The following is a 26,421-nucleotide window of genomic DNA, read 5'->3' as shown; positions in this document are numbered from 1 at the left end:
GTCACCATCAAATTGGTTTTAACTGACCAACACTTAAGTGCACATATAGTAATAACATTCATCAGGTGTCAGGCAGATGGGAGGGAGGAGGAGGGGATGGGCATACACACAGCTAATGGGTGTGGTGTGCACTGTCTAGGGCATGGACACGCTTGAAGCTTTGACTCGGGTGGGGCAAAGACAATAGACATAACCTAAATATTTATACCCCCATAATATGCTGAGAAAAAAAACAGAAAGAGGACATTAATGAAAAAGCAGTTGAAACCCAGAAAAGTCTGTAGTTTAGCTAATAGAAGTGTATTAATGTTGGTTTCTTAGTTTTGACAAATGTACCATGGTGATATAAGATGTTAACAGGAGAATCTGGGTAAGAGGTATATGGAAACACTTTTTATTATCTTTGCAACTTTTCTGTGAATCTAAAATTATTCCAAAATTTTAAAACAAACAAAAAATAAAAACATAAAAAATCCTGGTGGCTGGGCATGGTGGCTCACACCTGTAATCCTAGCACTCTGGGAGGCCGAGGCGGGCAGATGGTTTGAGCTCAGGAGTTCGAGACCAGCCTGAGCAAGAGTGAGACCCCCGTCTCTACTAAAAATAGGAAGAAATTAGCTGGACAACTAAAAATATATAGAAAAAATTAGCCAGGCATGGTACTGCATGCCTATAGTCCCAGCTACTCAGGAGGCTGAGGCAGAAGGATCACTTGAGCCCAGGGGTTTGAGGTTGCTGTGAGCTAGGCTGATGCCACGGTACTCTAGCCCGGGCAACAGAGTGAGACTCGTAACTCTGAAGAGCTCATTATACTAGTTGAACATCAAAAATATAGTTGTTCATATGCAAAATAAAGTATCCAGCATGATGCCCAAGCATCTCCTTTTATAAAAATCTTTTTAGAATCCACAAAATGAAGTAAGAATGAATTTTAAAAATTAGTTCTAGCGTAAACCCTAGACATGTCACTGACTACTCTCTAGTTTACTTACTTACTCCTTCCTGCCTACAAATCCTGACTGCCTTGCTAACCTAAATTCTCTACCTACTAAGTCACCTTATTAAACTCTGTGGTTTCCTCTCCAAATTTCTTAGATGGGGAGAAAACAGTCTCTGTGCCCTGCGGGGCCTCCTCTTCCAGCTGTATGGTACAGCCCACCTATATTGCCCGCTCACAGCTCACTCCAAGTGCAGCACCAACTGAGCCATCTCAAGTGCTGCTCAAGCTGCGCACCTGGCTCCAACTGTGCCACAAGATGCTGTGAGAAACAGTGAGGAGTCGACATCTTACACATTTTCACAGTTTGCTTTCCCCAGGAAAAGGTGGAGCTTCACCTGAGGTGCATTTTTAAGTATTTGTTAAATAGTATTTCTAGTTACTTCCTAGGCAATTGCTGCCTACAATTAAGTACTTTTTACATCATACTTTATTAGACAAGTGAGTCAGTCCTGCTTAAACAAGTCTGAGGATATCTCAGTGGTTCTCAAGATTTTGCCCTCCCGAGGGGCATGAGACAATGTCTGGAGGCCTTTTTTGTTGTCACAGCTGGGTTGGGAGTATGCTAGTGGGTACCTAGCAAATAGATGTCAAGGATGCTGCTGAACATCCTGCAATGCACAGGACAACCCACCTGACCCCAAAATAACGACTTATCTGGCCTGAAGTGTCAACAATGTAGAGGGTGAGAAACCCTGAGGTAGCTGTAGTTTTTGCTTCTTTTAACCTTATGGTTAAAAACCACTAGAAACCAAAAAGCCAAACAACTGAACCCATATGACTGCAATTGTCTTTTTCAGTTTCTTATTCAACAAAGTTCTCTGGTTTTTCAACATGAAGTTCCCTTGTTTGGAAAACAACCCAAAGAGCTCGATATTATTAAAATGGCACAACCACAACAGAGTGTAGTGTGATAATACAGAGTCAACTAGGATTAAAAATTGGTCTACTAAGACTTTAGATATAATAAGTTTTATTCATCTGGTGGTACTTGATGCTCACAGGGCACCGTACAACAAATTTTAAAAATACAATATGAAAAAAATCAAACAGCCAAAGAGATCAATTCCATTAGAGGGCAACGGCCCACAGAAAAACCAATGAAAGCCCACAGAAAACCCACCCTTTGTCCCCTTAAGAACATTAATTTCTTCGTAAGTTTGGCTTTAAGAAATACCAAAAGAAAAGGTCTTCAAGAAGGTAAAACTTCACATAGCGTCTTTCACGTAAGTGTATCACAAAATGCTTTCCTTATTTAATAATAAGCATATAAAATAATCCAAACATCTGTGAGCCTCTATTTGGTCCCAATTTTTTAGGTCACAGCCTTCAGTCCCTCCCCCCATCCTCACATCATTTGCATCAGGAAAAAGTCACTTAAGGTATAGTAGTCACCTTTGCTCTATACTGCCACTAAAAAGCACATTTTCCATAAAATAGCCAAGGGCTAAGCAAACTGAAGCTATGTAAGTACTTGAATTGAAAATATAATTAAATTTCTGCTTTGAAATCTAATTGTATTCAATTCTTATTAGTAATTACTGATGGTCATTTGACATCAACTATAGAGAACAGTAAGATTTAATGCTACATGTGAGGTACTGCTAGAAAACTTCTAAGTTAGAACAGAGAGATGGGTTTGGAATTTGTGTTTTTTACCATAGTGACATATTTTCAGAAAGTTATGTCACACAAGTAATAATGAGTTACAAATTCTACTTGGAAAAATCAGTTAATGCACAGTAACAATTTGTTAAAAATCACCCAATTATAAGTGCTTTCTCATCTAAGCTTCCGAAGTTGAGAGCCCCTCAATGTTAACAGTAGAAGGCGCAAACCTCCTAATTCTCACCTAACAGCTTCACAGTAGCAGAGTCACCGTATGCTAATACTGCTTGCAGAACTTTCTTTTCCCTTTAGAGTTCACTGAAGTACTAACATAGGGAGACAAAACAGAAAAACAGTATGGGAAATTTGGGCCATAAAATTTTTAAAAGCTGAAAACATTCTTAAAACATTTACCAAAAAAAATAGTACAGTGCTGCTTTAACGTTTAGTTCCTCTAGAATTAAATGGTATTTCAGTTTATGCTGGACACTTAGATCTCCTTATTATCTAATTACTGAAAACAAAGCTACACAAGCCTGGACATTTCAGCTACTGCCACTACGTATTATCACAGGATATAAGGAATCTGTAACGAGATGTGTCTCCCCTTCTCCGATATACTGCATTTAAGGGTAATGGGCAGGTATTATGCACCTTTGTATCCCCTGCATCTCAGCACCGTGGCCAGCATACGGTGGGTGCTCAATACATATTTACTGAATACATTGCTGAGCAGTGGTTTATGACACGGGAAAAAACCCCCAAGATTGTCTTTTTCTATTACCATTGCTTAGGTAGCCTCACTCCTAACAGGCAGAAAGCAGTTTTGAAGTTATCTTCTCCACTTTCTAAACACAGCAGACCTTTCAAGAGTTGGACCTGACTTAAATCACTTCCTTGAAACATGTTCATAAAGCATTTTGAGAAATCAAGAGATGAAAGGCGCTATGTAAGTACAAAATAATATTATTCAAGACAGTTCAGCAAAAGTGCTATTTTTCTATGGTGAAGGAATGGTTGTGCTAGTGTGAGGGGAACACCCCCAAAGCTACTCTTCTCATCGCCATCAACAGAACAATGGAATTTTGACAAAGATGCCATCATTTTATATAGTTTGTATTCTGCTACTTTCTATAAACCAGGTGACAGAAAATGAAATTAAGCCACTTATTCCACACAAACCAATACTTTATCAAAGTTCCGCATTTTACAAGTCATGTTCAAAAAACACACACAAGTTATCATTTTGTACACAAATGTTTATTTCTCAATTAAACATTCCCTTTAAACACAAGGAATGATTTCTAAATCTTCATAAAGATGAATTAAAAATGAAATCCCTCCAGTATAGTGTGTGTAATCACTGTGTTCTTGGTCACTACTGGCATTTACTGTTTAACATCAAAAACAAAGACAGGTTATTTAAAAATCATGCTACTGGATTTCTAGCTCTTCCTCTATGACCAGTTCTATACTGATCTGCAATGTTTAAAAGTTTACATCACCAAATCGAAGCAAGTTTAAGGTGTGAAATAGCTGTGCATTAAACACAAAATAAACAATAAAATTATAGGATATAGTCAAGTTCATAACGAATATAAGTATTCTTATCATCATTGTAGATTCTTGGGTAATGTGCTATGAGAGCATCCTGGGAACCAATGTAGATGGAGTTGTAAATTTTCCAATACACATCTCTGACTTTCCGGGCTGGGTGAAACAGACCCTAGAATAATTGAAAGGTTACATTATTTCAATTTTCAAGAACATACATAACCATAACATAAAAGATACGATTCAAAACATTTCCCTTGGGGGCGAGGGGGAACCTGGCAATTGCACAATACTGTAATGAGCAAAGACAAAATCTAATTTCTGCCTCACCACACAACTCTACTCTCCTATATGGCACAATATACCCTATTGATAACCAGGAACAGTGACTTATATTAATTCAATAAACTAAATGACTTCTCTTACTGAGTAATCATAAAAATCTTTAACCTACCTGTAAACAATACTGCAACATTCTACATGGTCCAATTGCAACTCTCAGGCCCTCCAGGGCTCCCATAACTGCCTGAATTACGTGAGGAGATGTCTCAAACACATTGGGCCATACATAGTTCAACAAGTGATTCAGTGAATCTTCACAACCAAATCCATAAACCCCAAGTGACATGTGTTGTACCACCGCACTAGCTGTCTGTCTGTGTACAAGGTCCCTGTAATGGAGGGGAAAAAATGCTTTATTAAGATACAGTCTTAGTGTTACAGGAAATATTCACTTGACCACTAGACACTAAATTACTAATTCAGTGCACTGAACAGATGCAAAGTCATCCTAACACTTCATGAATCCACAATATATCTTTTAGTACAACTAATGATTCCACTTAAGAACTTTTGATGACTTAATGACACAAACCTCACTATGACTCAAAAATTAAGCCATATTTTCTAATTAACTTTTACAAGGAATATGAGCAAGAGAGTTCTGTGCAACCTCAGTTTTTGTATTCTACTAAAGAGGAGACATGTGATTCTTACATATGAATAGTAATATTTCATTTTAAACTCTATACACTTAAAATCTTTGATAGTAATTCAGATACTAATATATGATAACTAAACTAAAATTAGATTGCTTCTCATGTAAATTTTAAGTTTTATTCAAGAAAAACTCTATTTAGCGAGAGGAATAGATCAGTAATTTTTTCAAACCTACAGAAATAACTATAGTCTCCCACATTAACTGAACTTATGTTTATGACAAATCAATGAGTTATTTATGCCACAATTATTCAACTGAGCATGAGCACTGGCTAACACACTGGGGTTTGTGAAGATAAAAATGAGTTCCCACGCTTCACCCAAAAGATGGTCAGAACATTTCAAAAGTATAAGAAAAAAAGACTGGTACTTACTAACATCTTTACTTTTCTTATTTATTGTAATAATGTCTGATTTATTTAGCCTAACAGTGAGCGGTATTCCCCATTAATAAATTTTCCAATTAAAGTATTGGTTCATTTAGTAATTTTCAATGGAGTTACTACCTCAACACAGAATATAATTTTTAACTGCAGGTCACATACATTATTGACTGTACTATGATGCGCAGGCACTTTTCACTGAGGACTATGGAGCCAGGGTGATTTATCCTACTTTGTTGGGCCCCGGGTGGCTAGGCTTTTACAGAGTACAATTCTTATTGTGTCTTCGAGTCTTGCTTATATACCTTCTGGTGCTAATATTAAATCCAGTAAGTCTCCCTTTTAGAAGGTCATTAATGAGTAACTTTAATCTGTACATAAAAGTAACTGAATGGGCTCTAACTTGAGTAACTTATCTCTCCTGAAAAATAAAAAACCAATAAAAATAGTTCTTTCCCTTACTACTTGGACCTTGCACTTTCCTTTACGCTTTCTTGTTAATTCTGTGTGTAAGGCTATCTATCAGTCTAGATGGTAAAACGTATCAGGAATCTGTGAAATGACTTGAGCAGTACTGTATCAGTGGCCACCACCTGAACCACTGGGAACATGCAATCGGAACAGCGTAGCTCTGGCAGGCTATGTTCAGTAACTTAATGGAGAAACCTATGCTTCACCTATAATAAAAAGCTAAAAAGATCAGGTTTTCTGCTACACTAATTAGCTCAAGTTAATCATTTCCTCTGATCACACTAATTTTTAAAACAAAAGTTGATCCTGCCAACTATGCCAAAATAAATAAATAAATAAAAGTTGATCAATCACCGCTTTTCTTATTATTTAGTCTAACAGATATGAAAGAAGATTGGGAGAGCACTTTAAAGAAAACTTTGGGAACCATTATAGCATTCATACTATTTTAAGATACCAAGTCATATTTACAGTGTCTTCAGAATCCAGGCAAGTATTTCATCTTTAACTACATCACAACAAACAAGTCATCTATTAATTATTCCAGTAAGTTCTAAAATGAAGGAAGAATTACAATTATTTTCTTATATTTAATTCAAGTCACTTACCTATCCATTAAAGCATCTTCAAGTAAAGGTGTCACAGCATAAATGTAGTCCTTTCCCATTTCACCAATATATTCAAACAAGAAAGAAAGTGATTTCAACACTCCATTTTGAACATTCAGTTCAGGAACTCTGTATTCATTCATTAAGGCAGGGAGTACTGTGAAAGGTGAACATGTTTCTGCAACAATAGCTATTGCTACAGTGGTACAAACTCTGTTCTGCCTTTCCTGAACTTTGAGGTTGTTTAAAAGTGTAGCCAATACGTCATGTGGGCTGGAAAAAAAAAATCATGTGTCAACAAACTGTTAAATTACAAGTCAAAATGCTTTTGGAGGGAAAAGAAAAAGTATAGAAGAATGGAATTTTATAAGGGACCTCAGTAATTTTATGATAAAGTGTAATACTTTCAAGTCACTAACACTGTTGTTTCTATTTCTACTTAAGAATTTCACATAAATTGTAAAAAGTCAATTTTTTAAAAAGCTAATTCAAATGAATTCATTTTGAAATGTAATTTTCAGTTTCTAGTTAAATTTTCTGCAATATAAAGAAATTTAATAAAACGTTTAAATTGAGTAATTCTTTGAGATGTCAAAATGGGCACTAGAACTAGGCACCCTTCCAGTGAGGAGTATCCAAACTGTGGTCTCCTATGCTGAAACATACAAAACCTATTTTCCTTTTCTTCTCTCCCACACACTTTTACTACATCTACTTGCCCATTCTTTAAGCACTTATCTTTGCTATAAGCTTAGAGGAACAGTGGGGCTAAGAAATTTGCTCAACATTTATTCATTGCAAATTTCTTGACTACATCACCACTGAAATAAATATTATTGCTACTAAAGAAAGAGAAGAATGGTGTGTTTGGAGGGGGGATCTGACTAATTCTACCTTATGTTATATATCTCTTGAAAATATTTTTTCAATATGCCACTTGTACATGCAATGTCTCATTTCCTATTTTTTCCCAGTTTGGTTCTGATGGAATGGAGGCAGATAACTATAAATTATTCTCATAAAGCAGCTATAATTCAGTTAAGTCTGTGGATTAATAGAGTAACTTTTTTTTCTTTTTTAAGAGACAGGGTCTTGCTCTGTCACCCAGGCTGATATGCAGTGGCACGATCATAGCTCACCGCAGCCTTGAACCCCTGGGCTCAATGGATCCTCCCACCTCAGCCTCCCCAGTAGCTAGGACTACAGGCATGTGCCACCACGCCCAGCTAATTTTTGTAAAAAATTTTTTTATAGGACAGGGTTTTGCTACGTTGCCCAGGCTGGTCTCCCAATTCCTCAGCCTCCCAAAGTGCTGGGATTACAGGTATGAGCCCCTGCACTCAGCTGGAATAACATTGGAAAAACACATAAAGCATTAACATGAGACTTGAATGATGCTGTGAAGTTAAGAACTTCCCTTAACATTTTAAGCAATACCCTAAAAAAGACCAAAAAAAATCTGAAATTAGCCAGGTGCAGTGGCTCACACTTGCAATCCTAGCATTCTGGGAGGCCGAGGCAGGAGGATGGCTTGAAGCTCAGGAGTTTCAGGTTACTGTGAGTTAGGCTGATGCCATGGCACTCTACCCTCAGGAAACAGAGGGAGATTCTGCCCACCTCCCCTCCTCAAAATCAGAAATTGTTCTGAAAATGGTATTGTGTCCCTCCCTGAAAATATCTAAAATGTAATTAAAGGAAAATTCAAACCCATCTATTTTAATTTATTTAAAAATTTAACAAAACATTCCAAAAATTGGAAGGTCAGTGGTTAAATGGAGTGCTTTCTCAACTGCATTACCCATGCTATGCCTCAAGAAATTTCGAAGCGTTTTTCAACACCACAATGGGTTTATTATCAAGTAATTTTTAAGAATGGAAGTAAATAATACTCACCCAATGGCCTTTGCAATATAACCAAATGTGTTGACTGTGGCTCTACGAATAGCTTTTTTGTGAGCTTTTAGGAGTTCTAAAAGCTCAAAGCAAATCCTCATCCATTCTCTTGCAGATACATACTCAGCTCCCCTAATTAAAAAAAATTTAACTTTTTGTGACATTAAGTTTTAAAAGTAAATTTATAAATTCAATTCTCAAAACATGATTATTAACTCATTTTGAGCATTAAAAAAGTTAATACTCTTCAGAAAGGTTGGTTTAATGTTAAAACTGAACTGCCACCCCTCCCACTACTACCCAACAGAAATCTAACAAAGTTTTAATACTGGATAGCCTGACCACAAACACATTAGCAACATTAGGCAAATTTTGCTAATGGAATGCAAAGTGGCTCAATTTGAAAACTGATACTGCTTATAAAAATGTTTACGTAATCTGCTTACCTGTCAGCAATACGTCCAACAAGATCAATACAATTCTCTTGTACTTTTTCATGCCTATTCTTTAAGATGGGGGTGAGTCTAGGCAGCAGATCTTTAATTGGTGGGGTCATCTTATGCATACCTATTTAATAGAAGTCAACAAACTGTCAATGTTTGAACTGCAACCTTTGTTCGTTTTCCTTTTACTCAGCAATGTCACATACATGACTACGCATAAATATAAACTTACAGCTGCCTATGGAAAAGAAAGCCCCAGATTTTGACCAGACTCAGAATTGTTTTTAATTTTTTAACAACTTCTAATTACGCATAGAAATGAAAGAAATCAGTGAAGTGATTTAAATGATGGATACTCAGTAACAGAAAAAAGTTTCATTTGGTTCTGAAATGTATTTGTGCACTGACATTTAAATATGTGGACAGTTTATGTTCCGGCCATACACAACAATATAAGCCAGAGGTAAACATGTAAATTAAAGCAAAATTTTCCAGAAAGGGCCCCCTTACCCTTTAACTGCAAAACAAACAGATCTCCAGTCTCCCTGCAATGCAGGGCATACTTGGATGGTATTTACACCTATGAAGAGAGAAAAAAGGAGGCAGCTGGCAGGGGCTCTTGCTCTAACTAGAACTGCTTGCTCTGATTCTCTCTCCATTGCTTTTCCCATGCATCCTTGACAAACAATATGGTTTACAACTCCCTGCAAACCAGAGACCTACAAGTGGTAAAGTAACTGATTTTTGCCAAGTAGCTATCAAGCATAGAGGACTGGGCTGAACTGGAGATTATATTAAATACAATAGTTCAAAGATCTATAATGCATAAAAACTCTTTATTAAAATGAGAAAAACAGTGGCAATCACAGCCAGCTATTTTGACCTCCTGCTAGGTTATTTCAGACCCTCTGAACCCTGCCAGAGTTATTTTTGGCAAAAGTTCAATTACAATGAAGCATACAAGAAACCATTTGTTTGCTGTATCCCACTGCCTTAAAATAATAAAAGCTTTGCTCTCCATACCCAAGATCATTTGTAACATAACTGTGTTTTCACTTTGGGTTAGAAAACTGAAAAGACAGTTTTAAGGACTTCAGTATATAAATAAAAACAAGATAGTAACGATCAACTCACTTTTCTCTCTGGCTATATTCTTTGAACTTGACAGCAAGCAAAAAACCTGTCATAAGCACTTATTAATTCAAGGTTGAATATATATATTTTTTCTTCTAAAACTAGATTAAAACACCAGGGTTGTCTTTTCACCCCCTGCAGAAAATGCCAGAATGTATCTCAGCTGACACACTATTTCTACTAAGGTACTCTATTCTATGACTAAAAAACTTTTTGGATTGTGACAACACCCACCTTTCTTGTATGTCCCAAACTTGCCCTTTTTTCTCTTTGAAATGAAATACAAATGAGTTTTGGGAATCCAGACTTTTGTGACACCCCCTGACTTAACTATGATCTTGCAATGCTTAAAAAAGAATAACAAAAATCTGCCAACTCCTAAATATTATTCTACATTTTACTTTCAAAAAACCAAAGTAAGTTAAACACAACACAACAAAAAATTTTGTGTGACCAGCAAATTCCATACCTATTACATTTACAATGGCCTTCAGTGCTCCAAGAATGCTGCCCAATACTTCAGGGTACTCTTCACCCAAATACTCATACAATACAACACCCAAGTGCCCCATCAATTTTTCCTACAATAAAAGAAATGTTAAAATGTTACTATTTACATTAGACTATTTGCTGAAGAAATTAGAATCTGGAGAAAATGTTTACCTCTTGACAAGTCTTCATGACAACAGCAGTTCGAGAAATCAGATCAGCTGCCTGCTGCCTAACTTTTGCTGATTTGTTATTTAAACGCCACAAAACTGTACCACAGATCTGAGGCAAATATGGTTTGACTCGTTTGCCAAGAGCATTAACCACTGTGCCAAAGCCATTCAACATTACTGAGTCCTAAAAAAGAAAAGCTAAGTTAAATAAAAAACCACATTCATTTAGTTTCTTTGTAACTGAACAGCTGTAATATACTAATATTCAACCCTTTCAAATCATCCAAACATCTGGGTTTTTTTTTTAAATCAAATCTAAAAATTTGAGATAGAAGAATATTTCTTGGTAACCAACTAAGTGAGAACACGAGACTTTTAAAAATTACTTCAAATTCAATTATTTAGGAAAATTTGCTTGAAAAATAATATGGTTTTCTATAGACATGAAAGTCAGTGGCAACTGCACCTAATAATTAGTTATCATTACCTCTGTAGTCTGTTCTTGGAAAGCATAAAGAATACCATCAATCAGTTGTTCTTCAAGTTTATGGTCAATATCTGCTGCTCCCAAGTTACCCATAATTTTCTCAATTGTCTCCATCACCATTTTTCTGTACTGTTCAGCTTCATCTTTCAGATCATCCACAATCCTGGATATAATTTCTGCTGCACCTACTTTGTTTGCCAACTCCACAGTAGTATCAACTAACTAAAAAGAAGAGGAAAAAAACCTTTATGGTCTATTGTTTTTCCAAGGAAATAAAGCAACATCATGAAAACCAAATATTCTAAATATACTATTTATTTAGCTAATAAGCATGCAAGAACAGTTAACTCCTATTTATTAAACGCTGAAAAAGGTGACCAAAAAATTGAAATGAGTCTAAATGACGGTGATTCGAAGTAAAATTGTATTCATGTTTTACGTAGCCCAATTAAGAACTGAATTTACTCAACAAAAAACATCAATTCATAGTTAAGTATTCATGCTTGAATGAAAAATCAAAATGGAAGGCCAGGTGTGGTGGCACATGCATGTAATCCCAGAATTTTGGGAGGCTGGGGCAGGAGGATTGCTTGAGGCCAGAAGTTCAATACTACTCTAGGCAACATACTGAGACCTTATCTCTACAAAAAATTTTTTCTTAATTTTTCCCCAGCTACTTGCAAGGCTGAGTGAGCTATGATCATGCCATTGTACTTCAAGCAAGAGCCTATCTCTTTAACTAAAAAAAAAAAGTTAGTTGGCTAAAACCCATCTTCTATAATCCTTTCACAATCAAGCACATATGAACTATTAGATAATGAAGGCAAAAAATAGTATGTAAAATAATATGTAACATGCATTCAAGATGCCTACAGAATGAGTCAAAAGTATTTCTGAAAATAGTCTTTGACAATAAAAGCTTACCTGCCGGTAATTTCTTCTATCCAAAGCCATTCTGTGCTGCCAGAAGTGTTTAAAAAAAGGAGGAAGAATCTCTGTTTTGATATAGTTTGCTTCTACACCATCTGTACCACAACATTGTTTTACCACCTGAAAAGTTAAAAAATAGTAACAATAAATCAACTGACCTAAATCAAGAGAATACCCACTGATAATCACTTCACTAAAAAAATCATAAAAATTAAAAAATAAATCAAATACTTTTGATTCTACTATATTTTACTGGTATAACATATAGGTTTTTAAAAAAATACTTTAAAATTCTTCTGAACTGTGAAACAAATCCAATTTAAATTAACAAATCTAGACCAATTACCTTCAGCACAATTTTCTTCATTTCTTCATCAGGAGATTGGAATTCTCGAATAAGAATTAACATCACTTCTCTCGTATAGTAGTTAGCATATTCTGCATCCATGAGAGGAATAAGATATCCAATAGCCTTTAAGAAAGCAGCCAAACCCTATTTTGAAATAAAAAATATATGTACTTTAGCCATTGAGATTTATGTTGTCTTAACTTTATCTGATGAATAGAAATCAAAAGAAAAACAAAATGTAATTGGTAGACTTACCTTTCCTCTGTGTTGGCGGATACCCTTCCATAGAGGCTTTAACACAGAATCAAATGATTCGATACCATAAGGAGTTGCTGCTTCAGCTAAGGCAGCAATGGCCAAAGCACTAATGGTCCGAACTTTCTGCTGCTCATCTACAAGACCTACAAAACCAAACAGGTTTTAACTATGCACCAACATCACCTGATTTCCATAGTATCATCCAGATTCTAGCAACATAACCAAACTGTTCACATTATAAAAAATTAGGCAAAAGTCAATATGAACCACAGACTGTGAGCAAAACCCATCATAAAATACATAGTGTTCATACAGTTTATCCATTTATCTCTTCAAATCAGTAGACGAATTTCAGGACAGTTGTCCTAGTAAATATAAACAGGCCAGGTTTGGTGACATGGCTGTATTTCCAGCTACTAAAGAGAATCATCTGAGCCCAGGAGTTCCAGTCCAGCCTGGGCAACACCGCAAGACCCTGTCTCTTTAAAAACAAACAAACAAAAAGTTGGTGTGTGTGTATATGCATATAAAGTTATATTACAACTTACCATGCTCAATAATTTCAACTAAACTTCTCAGATGTGGCAAGATGGCACAGCCCATAAGAATAGCTATCTGCTGTACAATCTTAATACCAGTGTGTCTCGCTTGCCACGACTTCTTGCTTTTGCACACAGCTTTTAAGAAGGGCAATAAAGAAGGAATGCCCAGGGCAGAGGCTACAACAGCAAAAGCTCTAGCTGTTGTGTTACGGACATATTCATCCATGTTATCTATATCAGGTCTCATGGTAGAGATCATAGTAGCCAGACCAGCAGCCTAAAAAGAAAAGAAAAAAGAACAGTCATGAGTTGGTAACATTAATCCTCAACCATTTCCTTCTATAATCAAATAATTCCATCAACAGATATAAACTTTTTTCTCTAGAAATTTAATGTAAATACCTTTGCCAAATTAGAAATAATCTCTCGGCCTTCCACTCTAGCATAGTAATCTTCATCAATCAACAGCGGTTCAATGACCACAAGGATCTGAAAAAGAGAAAAAAAGAGAAGGGCTACATTTTCTCAACAATTACTGATACAAAACTCATGGAACAGAATTAAACACATATAGGAAATTTCTAATTATCAGGATTTTGTTAATCAAGGGACAAATTGTTTAAAAATTTTAATTACACAATTTCAAACTCCAGATGTAGATGTAAATTTCAGAGAACTATGAGCAACACACACTAACAAATATTCAATTTTTTTATTGTCATTTGGACATTCTGCACAATTAGCATCAGTGCAAAGACAGTTCTTAACACTAAATGGCATAATATAGAATCATACATGTTCTCTTCCTAATCTAATATCAATAAAAGTAAATGAAAAAACATGAATAATATGAACCCATATGGTAAAGATGACAAAGTTATACATATTTGTATATGTATAACATATGCTTGTGCCAACAAAAAGGTCTTTGAGGATACGTAAATTTAACATTGGTTAACTATGAGTGTCTTCCAAGGGAATAAATAAACATTTCCTATCTACTGTGAATGAGTAACATTAAGTACTACTTTTTTAGAATTTTTAAATTTCATAAATACACAAACTTAAGCTGGCTTTAAAAAATCCATGAATTCCTTTTATATTAAAAAATTAAAGTACCTTGTGCACATACGGTCGAACTAAATCATCAAGTTTGTACAGTATTCTATCAATAACTTTCACAAGTAAATGACGCTCTTGATCCTCAAGTGTAGGAGACATTAGTAGAGGAAGAATCTGATTAAACAAAGGACCAGCTCCAAATTCACGAGCTTTATCAGTAATCTGACGCAATGCAGCCTGCGGAAAAAAGCAGAGTAAAAGGTGTGTCTTATTTACAATCAAGCATTTTGAATGAGAAAATTACTCCAGGAAGATTTTCTGTAATTTAATATTTTAGCGTACACTTTTACAGACATTTGACCTAAAGAGCATGCATTCATTTCCATCAAAGTTACTTTGAAATTTGAACTCCTGCAAAAAAAATTCAATGTTTTCTGTTAAAAGGGCAATTTAGTAGACAATGGATCCATTCGGGTATATAAAATGGTTTCATTTCCCCTAAAGTATGTTTCATCTTCAAACCAAATAGTGTTAACACAATTCTGCACATAAATTCCACAAACTACCCTTCAAGCCTTAAGCATGTTTTAAAGGCCATGTAGACAAAAAGAATTTCATCTGTCAACATCTTTATTAGTACAAAATTCTTTGATTAAAAAGCTAAATTCTTCATATTCCATATATTTCTTTCTCTCATGCTATGCCCTTGGATAAAGATGAAGAAGAGAGTAATTATATAATTTAACAAACTGGCACTTACCTTTCTCATTGGTGGTGTTCCATTCTTAATTTTTAAAAGCAACTTCATTATTTTTCTCTCTTTCTGTTCTTCTGGACTAAGTGTTGATTCATCAACATCAACCTATAGTAAAAAAAAATTTAAAGATAGGCTGAAATGTTATGATTTATAACTCACAAACAAAATGTAATACTTTATTTCTGCTAGTATCACTTACCAATAGTTTATCAAAGTACTGAATATCATCAGGTTTTAAAAATGGAAGATTTCCAGATGGCTGATCATTAATGCTTTTCATAGTTCTATCTTCAGTTTGCATGTGAAAACCAGTCATACCACCCAAAGGCGTTGGAGTAGCTGTCAGTTTTCGAGCTGGAGTTCGAATAGGAACATAACCAGCTGGAGGAGGAAGGACCTAATAGAGTTGTAAGACAGTTTAGGATTTTCTTGACTTTATAATAACATATACACCTAAAGTATTTCACAGTTTATTAGCTAAGAAGTTTTTTATTTGCTTAGCGACAAGAATTAACACCTATCCTGATTTTCTACCTTAATTAGAACTTGAAAATACATATTTCTCACCTGCTAATTAAGTATATCTAGAGAATGAGGAAATATGAGGTAGGCTTATGAAATTCTGATCATTTTAAAACATGAATTTATATAAGCATGTTGGTGAGTCAACATGTCAAATTATTCAGAATTAGAAAATTACAAAATCTTAGCCAATAATTGCAAAAAAAGTTCTATTAGAACAAATAATATCTTGTGTAAGTATGTATATGAGAAATAAGCTTGGGCCAAGTACAGGGTAGCTCATGCCTATAATCCTAGCACTTTGGGAGGCCAAGGAGGGAGGATCACTTGAAGTTGCAGTGAGCTATGATGAGACCACTGCATTCCAGCCTGGGTGACAGAGCAAAACTCTGTCTCAAAAAACAAGTAATAGACACTTTCCATCAATCATTTCTTTTCATCTATTACTTTTTGGAATTGAAACATACTTGGAAATAGTTAAAAGAATGGACTGGTAATAGTAAATTTGGGCAAGGCCAATGCAAACTTGATTGCTTTTTTTAACGAGTATTTAAAATAAAATTCATGTCCTAAATACCACCTCATTCATATTCACATTGCAGTACCTTATATCCTTCTGGGAACATAGCATCCAATTCTTCATCAGAAAGTGGGCGATTTCTCTCATCAATTTCTCTTTCCCACCGCCAAGCCTGAAGTTGTTCAGGAGTCATACTCATTATGTGACCTATCAAAAAAAGCAAATTTTTGTAATCACTTATAGTGCAAGACTATGAATCATTACACAGGTCCTTGGGATATAAGACAGTTAAGATCAACCTTAATATTTAACTGCTTTTATATCATAAATGCAAACCAAGACATCCCCTTATTCTTGCTAAAAGCTGACACTAATAGCACACAGAATACCACAAAGAAAAAAATTAAAATATTTCCAGGAGAAAAGCAATTATTTCCAATGAAAGAGTTTCTACCTGGAGTAGGGGTAGCCATGTTCATGGCTGGTGTGCCAATTGGTGTTTTTCCAGGGGTCAGAACAGGAGTGCTTCCACCCATCTGACTAGCTGGTGTTTCATCCCAACGTGACTTTCTTTTACTGGCACCAGGAGTCGGTGTTTCACCAATTGAATCTCCACCTCTATCTGTTCGAGGAGTCTCAGCCCATCCACTTCCATGTCCAGGAGTATCTTTAAAGAGAAAGAGTAAGTAGGACCACAATTTTAACCATTGTTACAATAATATCGTTTATGCTCAAATAGCTGACATATTAAAATGATCAAGTTCTGACATATGACATTACTAAAATGAAGACCCATTAAAGGTTTTAAAGCTCCATTTCATGTTTATATATTCCTTTCACTATTTTGTTTGTTTTCCACTGGCTATAAAAATATATATTAACTACTGAGGAACAGGGAAACTGAGCAAAGAAATTTTTTTTAACCGTCCACAACATCACTATGCAGACACATCCACATGTCTATCTCAAGCCATTTCCTTCATTTCTCCATGCAGTTCAGATTACTCTGCATGTACAATTCGATGCCGCTTCTTTCACCCATAACATGTTAAGCACTCGACCATATCATTAAAAATTCTTTACAAGATTATTATTTGAATACAGTAGATGTACTATTGCATCTTAATTTGTTACAGCTAGTCTCATAAACAGTTAATGAAATACAGCTTTAGATCATCTACACAAAAAACAAGAGGTTTAGGTAAATTCACAGAATAGAAAGCAGAAGAGAGGTTACAGAGGATAGGAGGAGGAGGGAAATGGAGAGTTACTGATTAATGAGGCCAGAGTTTTTGTCTGGGATGATGAAAAAAAATCCTAGAAATGAGTAGTAGTGATGGTTTGCACAACATTGCAAATATACTTAATGCCACTGAACTATGCACTTAAAGATGGTTAATCTGATGTTAACCGTATTTTGGCACAATAAAAAACACAGAGTTATGGCCTACAAACTTTACTTTCTCTTAAGGTTCTTTTTTAAATAAATCTTAAACTTCTTCAAGAAGGGAAAAGAATGGGGCGTACGATCTGCTCAGTTCTTTAATCTGTCCTCAAAGTAGCTGCTTCTTTATATGTGTTTGCCCAGGAATAAAAAGAACAGTTCTCGGTCTGTAAACATACCACTCATCAAAGTAGACATTTCACCCAAACACACACCCATATATTCCACGAGAAATACCTCTCTCTGTTTTCGGGGTCTCATCCCATCTGTTTTTACGAGCACTGGAAGTTGCACCTCCATGGCCTGGTGTCGCATGACCTGGTGTATCGCCTCGTCCAGGAGTAGCAGCTCCCGCTGGTGTGTGACTAGGTGTAGGGTCCCATATTTTTGAGCCTGGAGTTGCTCCAGGAGTCTCACTTCCCTTTGCACGACCTGGTGTCTCATCCCATCTTAAGGAAGGGGTATGCCCGGGGGTCTTCACAAAGCAAAAAGATTTTATTTCACACATCTACACATCCACATAGAAATAACTAGAAAATTTCCATTAAACAAAAAAACTTTAAACAAAAGTTTTAGTTCTATTCTCTAGTTGACTATCCTTCTACTTAAAGGAAAAGATACATAGATCCTAGCAAATATGTTTATGACCAAAAACAATTAACATTTTTATCTGAAGCACTGAAAAAAGTCCTAGCTTAAAGAATAAAATATTCTGGGTATAAATCTTAGATATGCCACTAATAGCTCTGTGACTCTGGTAAAGAAAATCACTAAGGTTTCTCTGTCTAGATCAGCAAAGATTTTTGGCTCCAATTACATCAGTACTCAAAGTGGGGCTTAGAGATGTATAAATTCCTTTCTTAGGAAAGAAGGAATCTATAAGTTCTGAGTAATACTATTGTTGTGGTTTTGTTCAATTATATGTATGTGTTTAATTAACATAAGCCATGTTTTGAATCACCTAAGTAATTATAACCAGATACTGCCACATGACTTTAATCCTTGAGATGAGTTTATAATTACAAACATATTTGCACCAAATATTATTATCCTAACTGATGCTGGCAACATTAGTGAAAAAGATTAGATTTAAATGATATCACAAGTCTACAGTAGTTCAAATAAAGACTAGTAGTAGGTGATATAGGGCAATCAGATAGCATATATCAAAAGAACTTCTACTAGTAAAGACAGTATCATATCAAAGCAGTAGGTGAATTGGTATAAGCAAAACAATTTGTACTTAAATACTGCCTTGTAAGTATTCAAAAGGATTTGTAACATACTTTATAAAGTTAAAAGCTCTTGCAGCCTCCCTCCCTCCCTTTCTTCCCTGTCTTAAAAAAAAAGCTCTTGCAGACACTGTTCCATCTAGCTTTATGTTTGCAAATTTGCAAAATACCATTAAAAACTTTAAGATTCAGTATTTTTTTCCTTTAAAAAGATTGTATATATTACTCAGAGTTGAAAAATTATGGATTAGGTAAACAAACCACATAAATTGTTCAAAATCTCAATTTTGGCATCTGCCCCTCCTGCTGAATTACAAGAAAATGTGGGAAATAAATTCTTCCTATTATCTACTGGAATTCCCACAGTCATGATTCGGGTAAAGATGTGTTACGTGCACACAGTTACCAATGGGACAAGTTTCTCTCTCTCTGTTTTGAAAATGTTGGCATTGAATGCCAACACAGAATTAAAGTGAGTAATTACTTATGTTCAGCAGAATAAAACCTTCTCATATATCAGTAAGCAAATGGAAGTCCTCAGGATCTATCTTAAACTGAATTGTTAAGAAATTATGTACTAGGTTCAGTATATCCCACTTTTGGATTTAGGAAAATACTGCCATAGTCTGATCTTTTTTTTTCCTGAGATGTAAGTAAATCTACAGTAGTCTAGGTTGGAGCTAATAGTGATTAGACAAAGGTAGTAGAGACAAGTCATGAAAAATGGCTACATCCTAACGGCATTTTAAAAGTGGAGCCAACAAAATTTGTTTACAGATAAGATACGGGGTAAGAGAATAAGAAAAGAATATAAGATGACTTGTAAGTGTTTGGATTAAGCCAAAGAGACATGGGAAAGACCAGGAAAGCAGGCTGGAGGAAATGAATAAAGAAAATCAACAATTTTATTTTAGAAATATCAATTTTGAAGTGCCTACTGCACCATCCAAGTAAATGCATCAGGTTGGACAAATATACAAGTCTGGGGAGAGCAAGGGTGACAGATTTATACATTTGGGACCTGTCTTACACAGATGATATTTAAAGATTTTAAAGACAGGAATGAGATCCTAGGGATTGAGGGTAAATGGAGAAGAATTCAAAAGACTGAGCAATAGAGAACCCCAAAGTTCTGAGCTAAGGACGATGAGGACAATCCAGCAAACAAGACTGAGGAGTAACAGCCGACCAGGAGAACCAAGAGACTAAAGCCCAGAGACTAAGAGAAAAGGGTATCAAGGGATATCAAATGTTACTGATGTGTGAAGTAATGAGGAATGAGAAGACTCTGGATTTAGCAACAAGGAGGTCAAGTGACCTTGAAAAGAGATGTTTAGGTAGAGTGGTGCAGGCAAAAGACTAGGACTAAATAAGCAGAGACAGCAAGTAGAAACAACTCATCCAAAGCATTCTGTGGTAAGAAGAAACAAATAGGACGGTAATTGGAGGAGGATGTGAGTGAGGGTCAAGGGATGGTTTTCTGCAGGTTTGTGGTGTTGTTATTGTTGTTGTTAAGACAAAGGAAGAGTAAAACAGGTTTGCTGCCAATGATAAACTAGTTCTGAGGGAAAAAAAAAAAGTTACATAAGAGTCCCCAAAAGAGGACAGGAAATGGTTCATAAGCAGAAGGTTTAACTTTATTTTTTAGCACTAATACTTTACTGAATAAACACAGTATCAAATAAAATACATTCAAATACTTCCTTAAAAAATCAATTGTCAAAGCCAATGATAACTCAATAAAGGCAGATAGGCTAGTTTAACATAATTGGCCGATTTTATACAGCATCTGTATCTTTTATTCTATAAGTATATTATTAAATGATAGAAAACACATCTATTAATAATACAACCATTTCTACAGAACCAGGAAATTTCTAAGAAAGATCTTACACACTCTAATCTTTTATATACCCAGCCAAAAGTCTAAAAAGTATTAACCCAATGACTTTCCTCACAAGAGCCCAATGTCGCTTTGCTGTCAAAATTTGTATTTCTGATCTGTTATGAGCACTGAGACAAGATTCAAATATTCTCAAAGAAAGAAGTACCATGCACGTTGTGATCTATTCAACAACAGCAGCACTGCATTCAAAACTATTTCATCCCAGGAATTAAATAAGGCCAGTCACATTCATGGCACTTCCTCCACAGTAGTAGTATTAAAAGTCTCAATATCACAATGAATCCTCTTGTCTTTTTCAGTTAACAAAGTTTATAGCCACACCTCTCCTACCAGAACCACCCCCTGTGCCAATTCTGTGAATACAGTTTTTATGATAGGTAGGTACATCATACTTTATAACCAAAGACACTTGCTGCACATCAATCCCACAGGTCAGTGGTGATCAGAACACAGCTTGACCCTGACAGGAATTCCCTCGTATCACCTCTTTCCTTCTGGTCTGTGTCACCATGCTGCAAATTAACAAATCTTAATTCAAGAATCACCAGTCAGGTCAATATGTAATTTTATCTGCATGTATGAGACCAAGCATCCCTGGCTGCTACAAGAGTATAGCGGACAGGTATAGTTAAGAAATAACTTTATTGTAAGCAGGGGAAATGCCATTTATATAGCATTTAACAGGTATATTCTAACCTGAATCTTGCTTTCAGAGGGATTAGCTTTAGAAAGTCAACTTGCATAAGTAGTTCATATCACAACAGGAGGGAAAGCAGAGTACTAGAGAAAAGATAAAGCCATACTGGTAGATACCATGTTGGGAACACGTACAAGTTTTGCTTCTATTTTGGGAGAAACATAGGAAACAAAGTAGTCTGACTAAAAATGAAGATGCTAAGGAGTTGCTGTAGGTTTGACATAGTGTGTAAAGAAGTCCTCTAGAGGGGGAGGAGAACAGAGATTTATTACTTAATGATTACAGAGTTTCTGTTTGGGGTGATGAAAAAATTTTGGGAAATAGTGGTGATGGTTACACAATATTCAGAGTGTAATTAATGCCACTGAATTTTACACTTAGAAATGGTTAAAATGGCAAATTTTATTTCATATATTTTACTACAAAAGAAAAATTTTTAAAAAAAGAAAAAGAAAGTCCTCTAGATTAAGCTGTCTACAGTCAGAGGCTTAAATTATCCATTTAGAAAAGAAGACCACTGTATTGTACTCAATCTCCATAATGAAACATACCTATATGTCTATATTTAATATTCCAAAAGGGAACATTCTTTTACTCCATGATATAGACTGAATTGCATCCCGCCCCCCACTCCTCTCCTATGTTGAAGGACAATGTTACCGTATTTGGAGACTGGGTCTTTAGGGAGATAATTAAGATCAAATTAGGTCATAAGGGTAGGGTCCTAATCTGATAGGACTGGTGTCCTTACAGGAAGACAAGAGACAACACAGCTCACTGACACAGAGAAAAGGCCATGTGCAGACAGATTGAGAAAGCAGTATGTATAAGCCAAGAGAGCCCTCACCAGATACCAACCCTGCCTCTGATCTTGGACTTCAAAACTCCAGAACAGTTAGAAAATAACTGATATTTGAGCTGTCCATTCTGTGGTATCTTGTCATCTCAGCCCAAACAGACTAATACACTCTATAACAAGGGAAAAAATGTTAAATATAATAAAAAGAAATTACCTCTGCCTGATCCCAACTTGACAGCTTTTTGGGAGTGGCACCAGGAGTCTGATCAGCTGTTTGATCCCAACGCCGTTTTCGTTTTGACGGAGGCTGGGATGCTGCTGCTCCGTTGACGACTTTTAGTTCTCCAGCTTTAGCTTTCTCTGCTAGCTGCTGCCTAATTTCTCGCTGAAAAATATTTGAAAAAGCATTTAGTATTTAGCTTTAAAATGCTTTCAATATATTTTTGTCATGTGCACAGTCATTTGTATTTAATATCCTATTTTACACTTTGCTCAGTCTCCTTTCAATGCTACTGGTAGTCATATTCCTTATTCTCCCTCCTTTCTATATTTCCAGTTTTACATAATGTCTTTCTTTCCAAATAAGAGACAAGCCAAGGACAGAATTTATAACACAGCACACCCTACTTTATACACAGCAGGTGAAGTAAAATCTTCAGTCAATGGTACAAGGCTGGTCTGATGGTCGTGGGTTGTCAGAATTCAACATTAGTGTCACCAAGGTTGGTACTCAAGCCCCCAATGCTAAATTTGACTGACTTTTCAGTAAGTACAGAACCAAAATGCTTCCACTGAAAAACAGTTTCCTTAATTCATATAAATAGCAATTAACTATATAACAAGATAGAAAAATGGTAAAAAGCAAAAATAAAACTGTTTTATTATATTTAAAACCAGGAATTATTGAACTATCTGACTTTTCCCTAACACACTGGCTTCAGACACACACCATCAACCCTCTCCCCACAGATACATCTACTGTAAGATATATACATACTTATATGGCCAAGGAGCCTGGGACTAGAAAAGGATATGAAAATGTCATATCTGGGAGGTGGTATACTTTGGGGGTAACATCCTTCTTCAACTCAATTTTTATTAACACCATTAAAATATTACTTGTGCAGCAAATAGCAAAAAAAAACCCAAAAAAACAAAAAATAGCCACTCAATTTCAACTCTCTCTACATTCTTTCACAACCATTAAAATAAGAAGGAGGTACACATACTTCTTCTTTAGTCAAATGCTGTTCGCGCATTACATCCATGTAAGTCCTAGCATTCATTTTAGGATCAGGGGTCTTCCCTCCTGCAGAAAAGAACAGCAACAGGACAAGAGTACAATAAATAAATGATAATTAGGTTCAACTGATTTAACTGCCCTGCTCTAACATTATGTTATTCCATAATCATTTAATTTATTTTTTGATGGAAAACTTTAATAATTATACATCTTACTTTTTATTGAGTTTGCTGATCAATTTAACCTGTTTGAACACAAACATATCTACAGCAGTTTAAAACAAATATTTTATGCATATAAAAACAAAATGACAGCACAGTTTAGTCTTCAGAAGTGATGGGTTCCTGGGTTGCTAATCCGGAATACGTACACTTTCGTGCCTTTGTCTCCATCAGCAGTTCTGACTTCAAGCAGCAGAATAGAAGCCTAGAAAATTATCTCTTTACCATTAGTAACACTTTGGAAAGATATTTATATTCAAAACATTACCTGTCGCAAGCTGTTAAAATCTTGACTACAGATAACTATTACTAGATAAGTTCTTCATACAGTGTTCTAAAACAGTTGTAGTTTAGAAAATTTGATTTTTAAAAATATACCTACACTCTTATTCTGATGTCACGTTACTAAAAAGGGCTTCATGCTTTTTTTTAAAGTTTTGTTGACCCAGAAAACATATTTTTATTTCTTAGAAAGTATAAATTACAACTCAAAACATATTACTTGAAATATATTACTTCTACCAATTATGATGAACACAGAAGAAAAGTGGTATACAAAGAGATGTGTTAGTCTCTTGAGTAAAGTTTCAGCGTTTGCTTTTCAAACTTCAAATTATCTTAAAGAAGCCCAAACAGTATTTAACAAGATTCACAGAGGCACACTATGCTTTAGAAATGTGATAATTAGCTATACAAGTGGTATAGCATCACAATTTAGGAAAAAATAATAAAATTCTAAGACATTCCTATGCTGAAGATCATGCCCAATTGGTAGTGTCATTCTTTCTGACACTAGCTCTGATAAGACTTCCTTTGGAATACTTTTTCACCATAATCTAGAGAGGATGTGTTGAACTGCACCCTTAAGAATGCAGACAGGACTGGCATATAGCAGTACTGCTGTAGGAAAGAAATTAAGGACAGTTAGTATGGGCCTGTGAATTCTGACATACATGTTTAAATCAATTACAATTATGCAAGTAAAAAAAGAATATCCCTACTAATTCATGCAGGCTGAAAGTCTAGTATGTAAAAACCTGCAACAGAATCTAATTTTAAGAAACAGGCACCTAATTTTGATTGTGAAACTCACTCACCTGAGGAAAGCTTCCATCAGGCTCACTATGCCCCTTGTGCTGACTTGCACACTAAAATTAGCAAAACAGACTCCAACTATTAAAAATATCAAAGTCTTTGTATACATACTTTTGTTTTAACTTTAAGTATGCTTAGAGCAAAGTAGGTGCATTTACTAAGCTATATTTAGAGCAATATGGGGGGAGCTCTAGTGTGAGAAACAGTTTCTCAAAAGTAACAATCCTAAAAATCTAAGATTTGGAATGAAAACTTTCAATAATTTGAAAGTATTTTGAGCAGAAAAACACATTTGTTCAAAGTATAGAAAGCGTACCCAAAACAAAAGTAAAAGAAAAACCTTTAACCCTTTGCGTTTCTATGGCATTGGCTCATTATTTTCTTGTCCTTCTACCTGGAAAGAAAACTTGCATTATAAAGATGAAGAATATGGCATCTGTGACTTCAACCAAATCTATACAAATCTATATAAGGGGGATTTTAAAAAAGAAAAGCAAATTCATAAGCATGCCAAAAAAAATCAAAGGGCTAAAGACAACTTAATACAAATAAATTTTTGAATACTTATAGAAAAGTGGGAAAAGAATTACCATCTGCAAAAGGATCAAGACGCTCTGGGGAAATTATCATGGTCCGCCTATGCTTTTTGTATTCATCTTCCCGGTCTGCAATCTTTGGAGGTCGGTGCTCAGCAAATGGATCATACTGAAAAGAGGTATGTCTCACTTAATATCCACTTTATTAAATAACAATGGAGAATATAAAAAAATCAGAACATTATAAAACACACAGAAATGTTTAATACAGGCCTACTAATAAAATATTTTGTATTATTTTGTGGATGTTAAAATGAAAAAGGCATATGAAAATGAGGTAATATACATGTTAACATTTCCACAGTTTAATGCTTCAAGAAATGATTACCTGTGCAAAATAAACTAAGCATTATTTCTAATATCCCAAATCAACTCTACTCAAAACATTCTAAGAAATAACTTTTAAAATTTATGGGCTTGGCCGGGCGCGGTGGCTCACGCCTGTAATCCTAGCACTCTGGGAGGCCAAGGCGGGTGGATTGCTTGAGCTCAGGAGTTCGAGACCAGCCTGAGCAACAGCGAGACCTCGTCTCTACTAAAAATAGAAAAAATTATCTGGCCAACTAACATATATATATATATAAAAAAAAAAAAATTAGCCGGGCATGGTGGCACATGCCTGTAGTCCCAGCTACTCGGGAGGCTGAGGCAGTAGGATCGTTTAAGCCCAGGAGTTTGAGGTTGCTGTGAGCTAGGCTGACGCCACAGCACTCACTCTAGCCAGGGTAACAAAGCGAGACTCTGTCTCAAAAAAAAAAAAAATTATGGGCTTCAATAGAAAGAAACTCAGACATTTACCTTTTTTTCAGCTCAACAAATGATGGTTTTAAAAACTTCACCTATGTGTATAAGGTGTATATAAAAGAAAAACAGTCACCTGTTCTGTTGACTGTGGTATGTCATTAAGCAATGCCACAGGGGCATGATATCCTGGCTTCTTCTGACCAAGCAAACTTGTAGATGATGAGTAGTCATCGTCATCCTGCAATGATATCCCCCCAAAAAGGCA

At 35.5% G+C, this 26,421-nt stretch overlaps 1 protein-coding gene and 1 non-coding gene across 4 annotated transcripts in view; both read right to left on the bottom strand.

The window, feature by feature from the left end:
- Positions 1 to 3,846: 3,846 nt before the first annotated feature.
- Positions 3,847 to 26,421, bottom strand: part of SF3B1 (splicing factor 3b subunit 1) — a 35,622-nt gene continuing 13,047 nt past the window's right edge. The window contains exons 3-25 of one of the 3 annotated variants that reach the window (XM_045558805.1): positions 26,290 to 26,394; positions 25,407 to 25,521; positions 23,487 to 23,566; positions 22,472 to 22,642; positions 17,861 to 18,098; positions 16,634 to 16,846; positions 16,265 to 16,386; positions 15,337 to 15,534; positions 15,141 to 15,242; positions 14,438 to 14,617; positions 13,721 to 13,807; positions 13,325 to 13,595; positions 12,774 to 12,919; positions 12,516 to 12,662; positions 12,164 to 12,289; positions 11,240 to 11,461; positions 10,754 to 10,936; positions 10,560 to 10,671; positions 8,960 to 9,080; positions 8,514 to 8,645; positions 6,621 to 6,893; positions 4,614 to 4,830; positions 3,847 to 4,331 (exon numbers count right to left, since the gene is read on the bottom strand). In XM_045558805.1, the coding sequence (XP_045414761.1) occupies positions 4,173 to 4,331; positions 4,614 to 4,830; positions 6,621 to 6,893; positions 8,514 to 8,645; positions 8,960 to 9,080; positions 10,560 to 10,671; positions 10,754 to 10,936; positions 11,240 to 11,461; positions 12,164 to 12,289; positions 12,516 to 12,662; positions 12,774 to 12,919; positions 13,325 to 13,595; positions 13,721 to 13,807; positions 14,438 to 14,617; positions 15,141 to 15,242; positions 15,337 to 15,534; positions 16,265 to 16,386; positions 16,634 to 16,846; positions 17,861 to 18,098; positions 22,472 to 22,642; positions 23,487 to 23,566; positions 25,407 to 25,521; positions 26,290 to 26,394 (3,720 nt within the window). In that variant the 3' untranslated portion in view covers positions 3,847 to 4,172. Of the gene's footprint in view, positions 4,332 to 4,613; positions 4,831 to 6,620; positions 6,894 to 8,513; positions 8,646 to 8,959; positions 9,081 to 9,466; positions 9,537 to 10,559; positions 10,672 to 10,753; positions 10,937 to 11,239; positions 11,462 to 12,163; positions 12,290 to 12,515; positions 12,663 to 12,773; positions 12,920 to 13,324; positions 13,596 to 13,720; positions 13,808 to 14,437; positions 14,618 to 15,140; positions 15,243 to 15,336; positions 15,535 to 16,264; positions 16,387 to 16,633; positions 16,847 to 17,860; positions 18,099 to 22,471; positions 22,643 to 23,486; positions 23,567 to 23,870; positions 25,169 to 25,406; positions 25,522 to 26,289; positions 26,395 to 26,421 lie in introns of those variants that run through there. The other 2 variants (XM_045558806.1, XM_045558807.1) reach the window with 2 other exon arrangements.
- LOC123644240 lies at positions 21,336 to 21,470 on the bottom strand. Its single transcript, XR_006737059.1, has one exon. It is a non-coding gene; the product is annotated as a small nucleolar RNA SNORA63 (small nucleolar RNA).

This window comes from Lemur catta, chromosome 8, assembly GCF_020740605.2.
Source record: "Lemur catta isolate mLemCat1 chromosome 8, mLemCat1.pri, whole genome shotgun sequence".
Lineage (NCBI taxonomy): Eukaryota > Metazoa > Chordata > Mammalia > Primates > Lemuridae > Lemur > Lemur catta.
The sequence above is the reverse complement of the archived record's forward strand: the minus strand, read 5'-3'. Positions and strand labels throughout refer to the sequence as shown.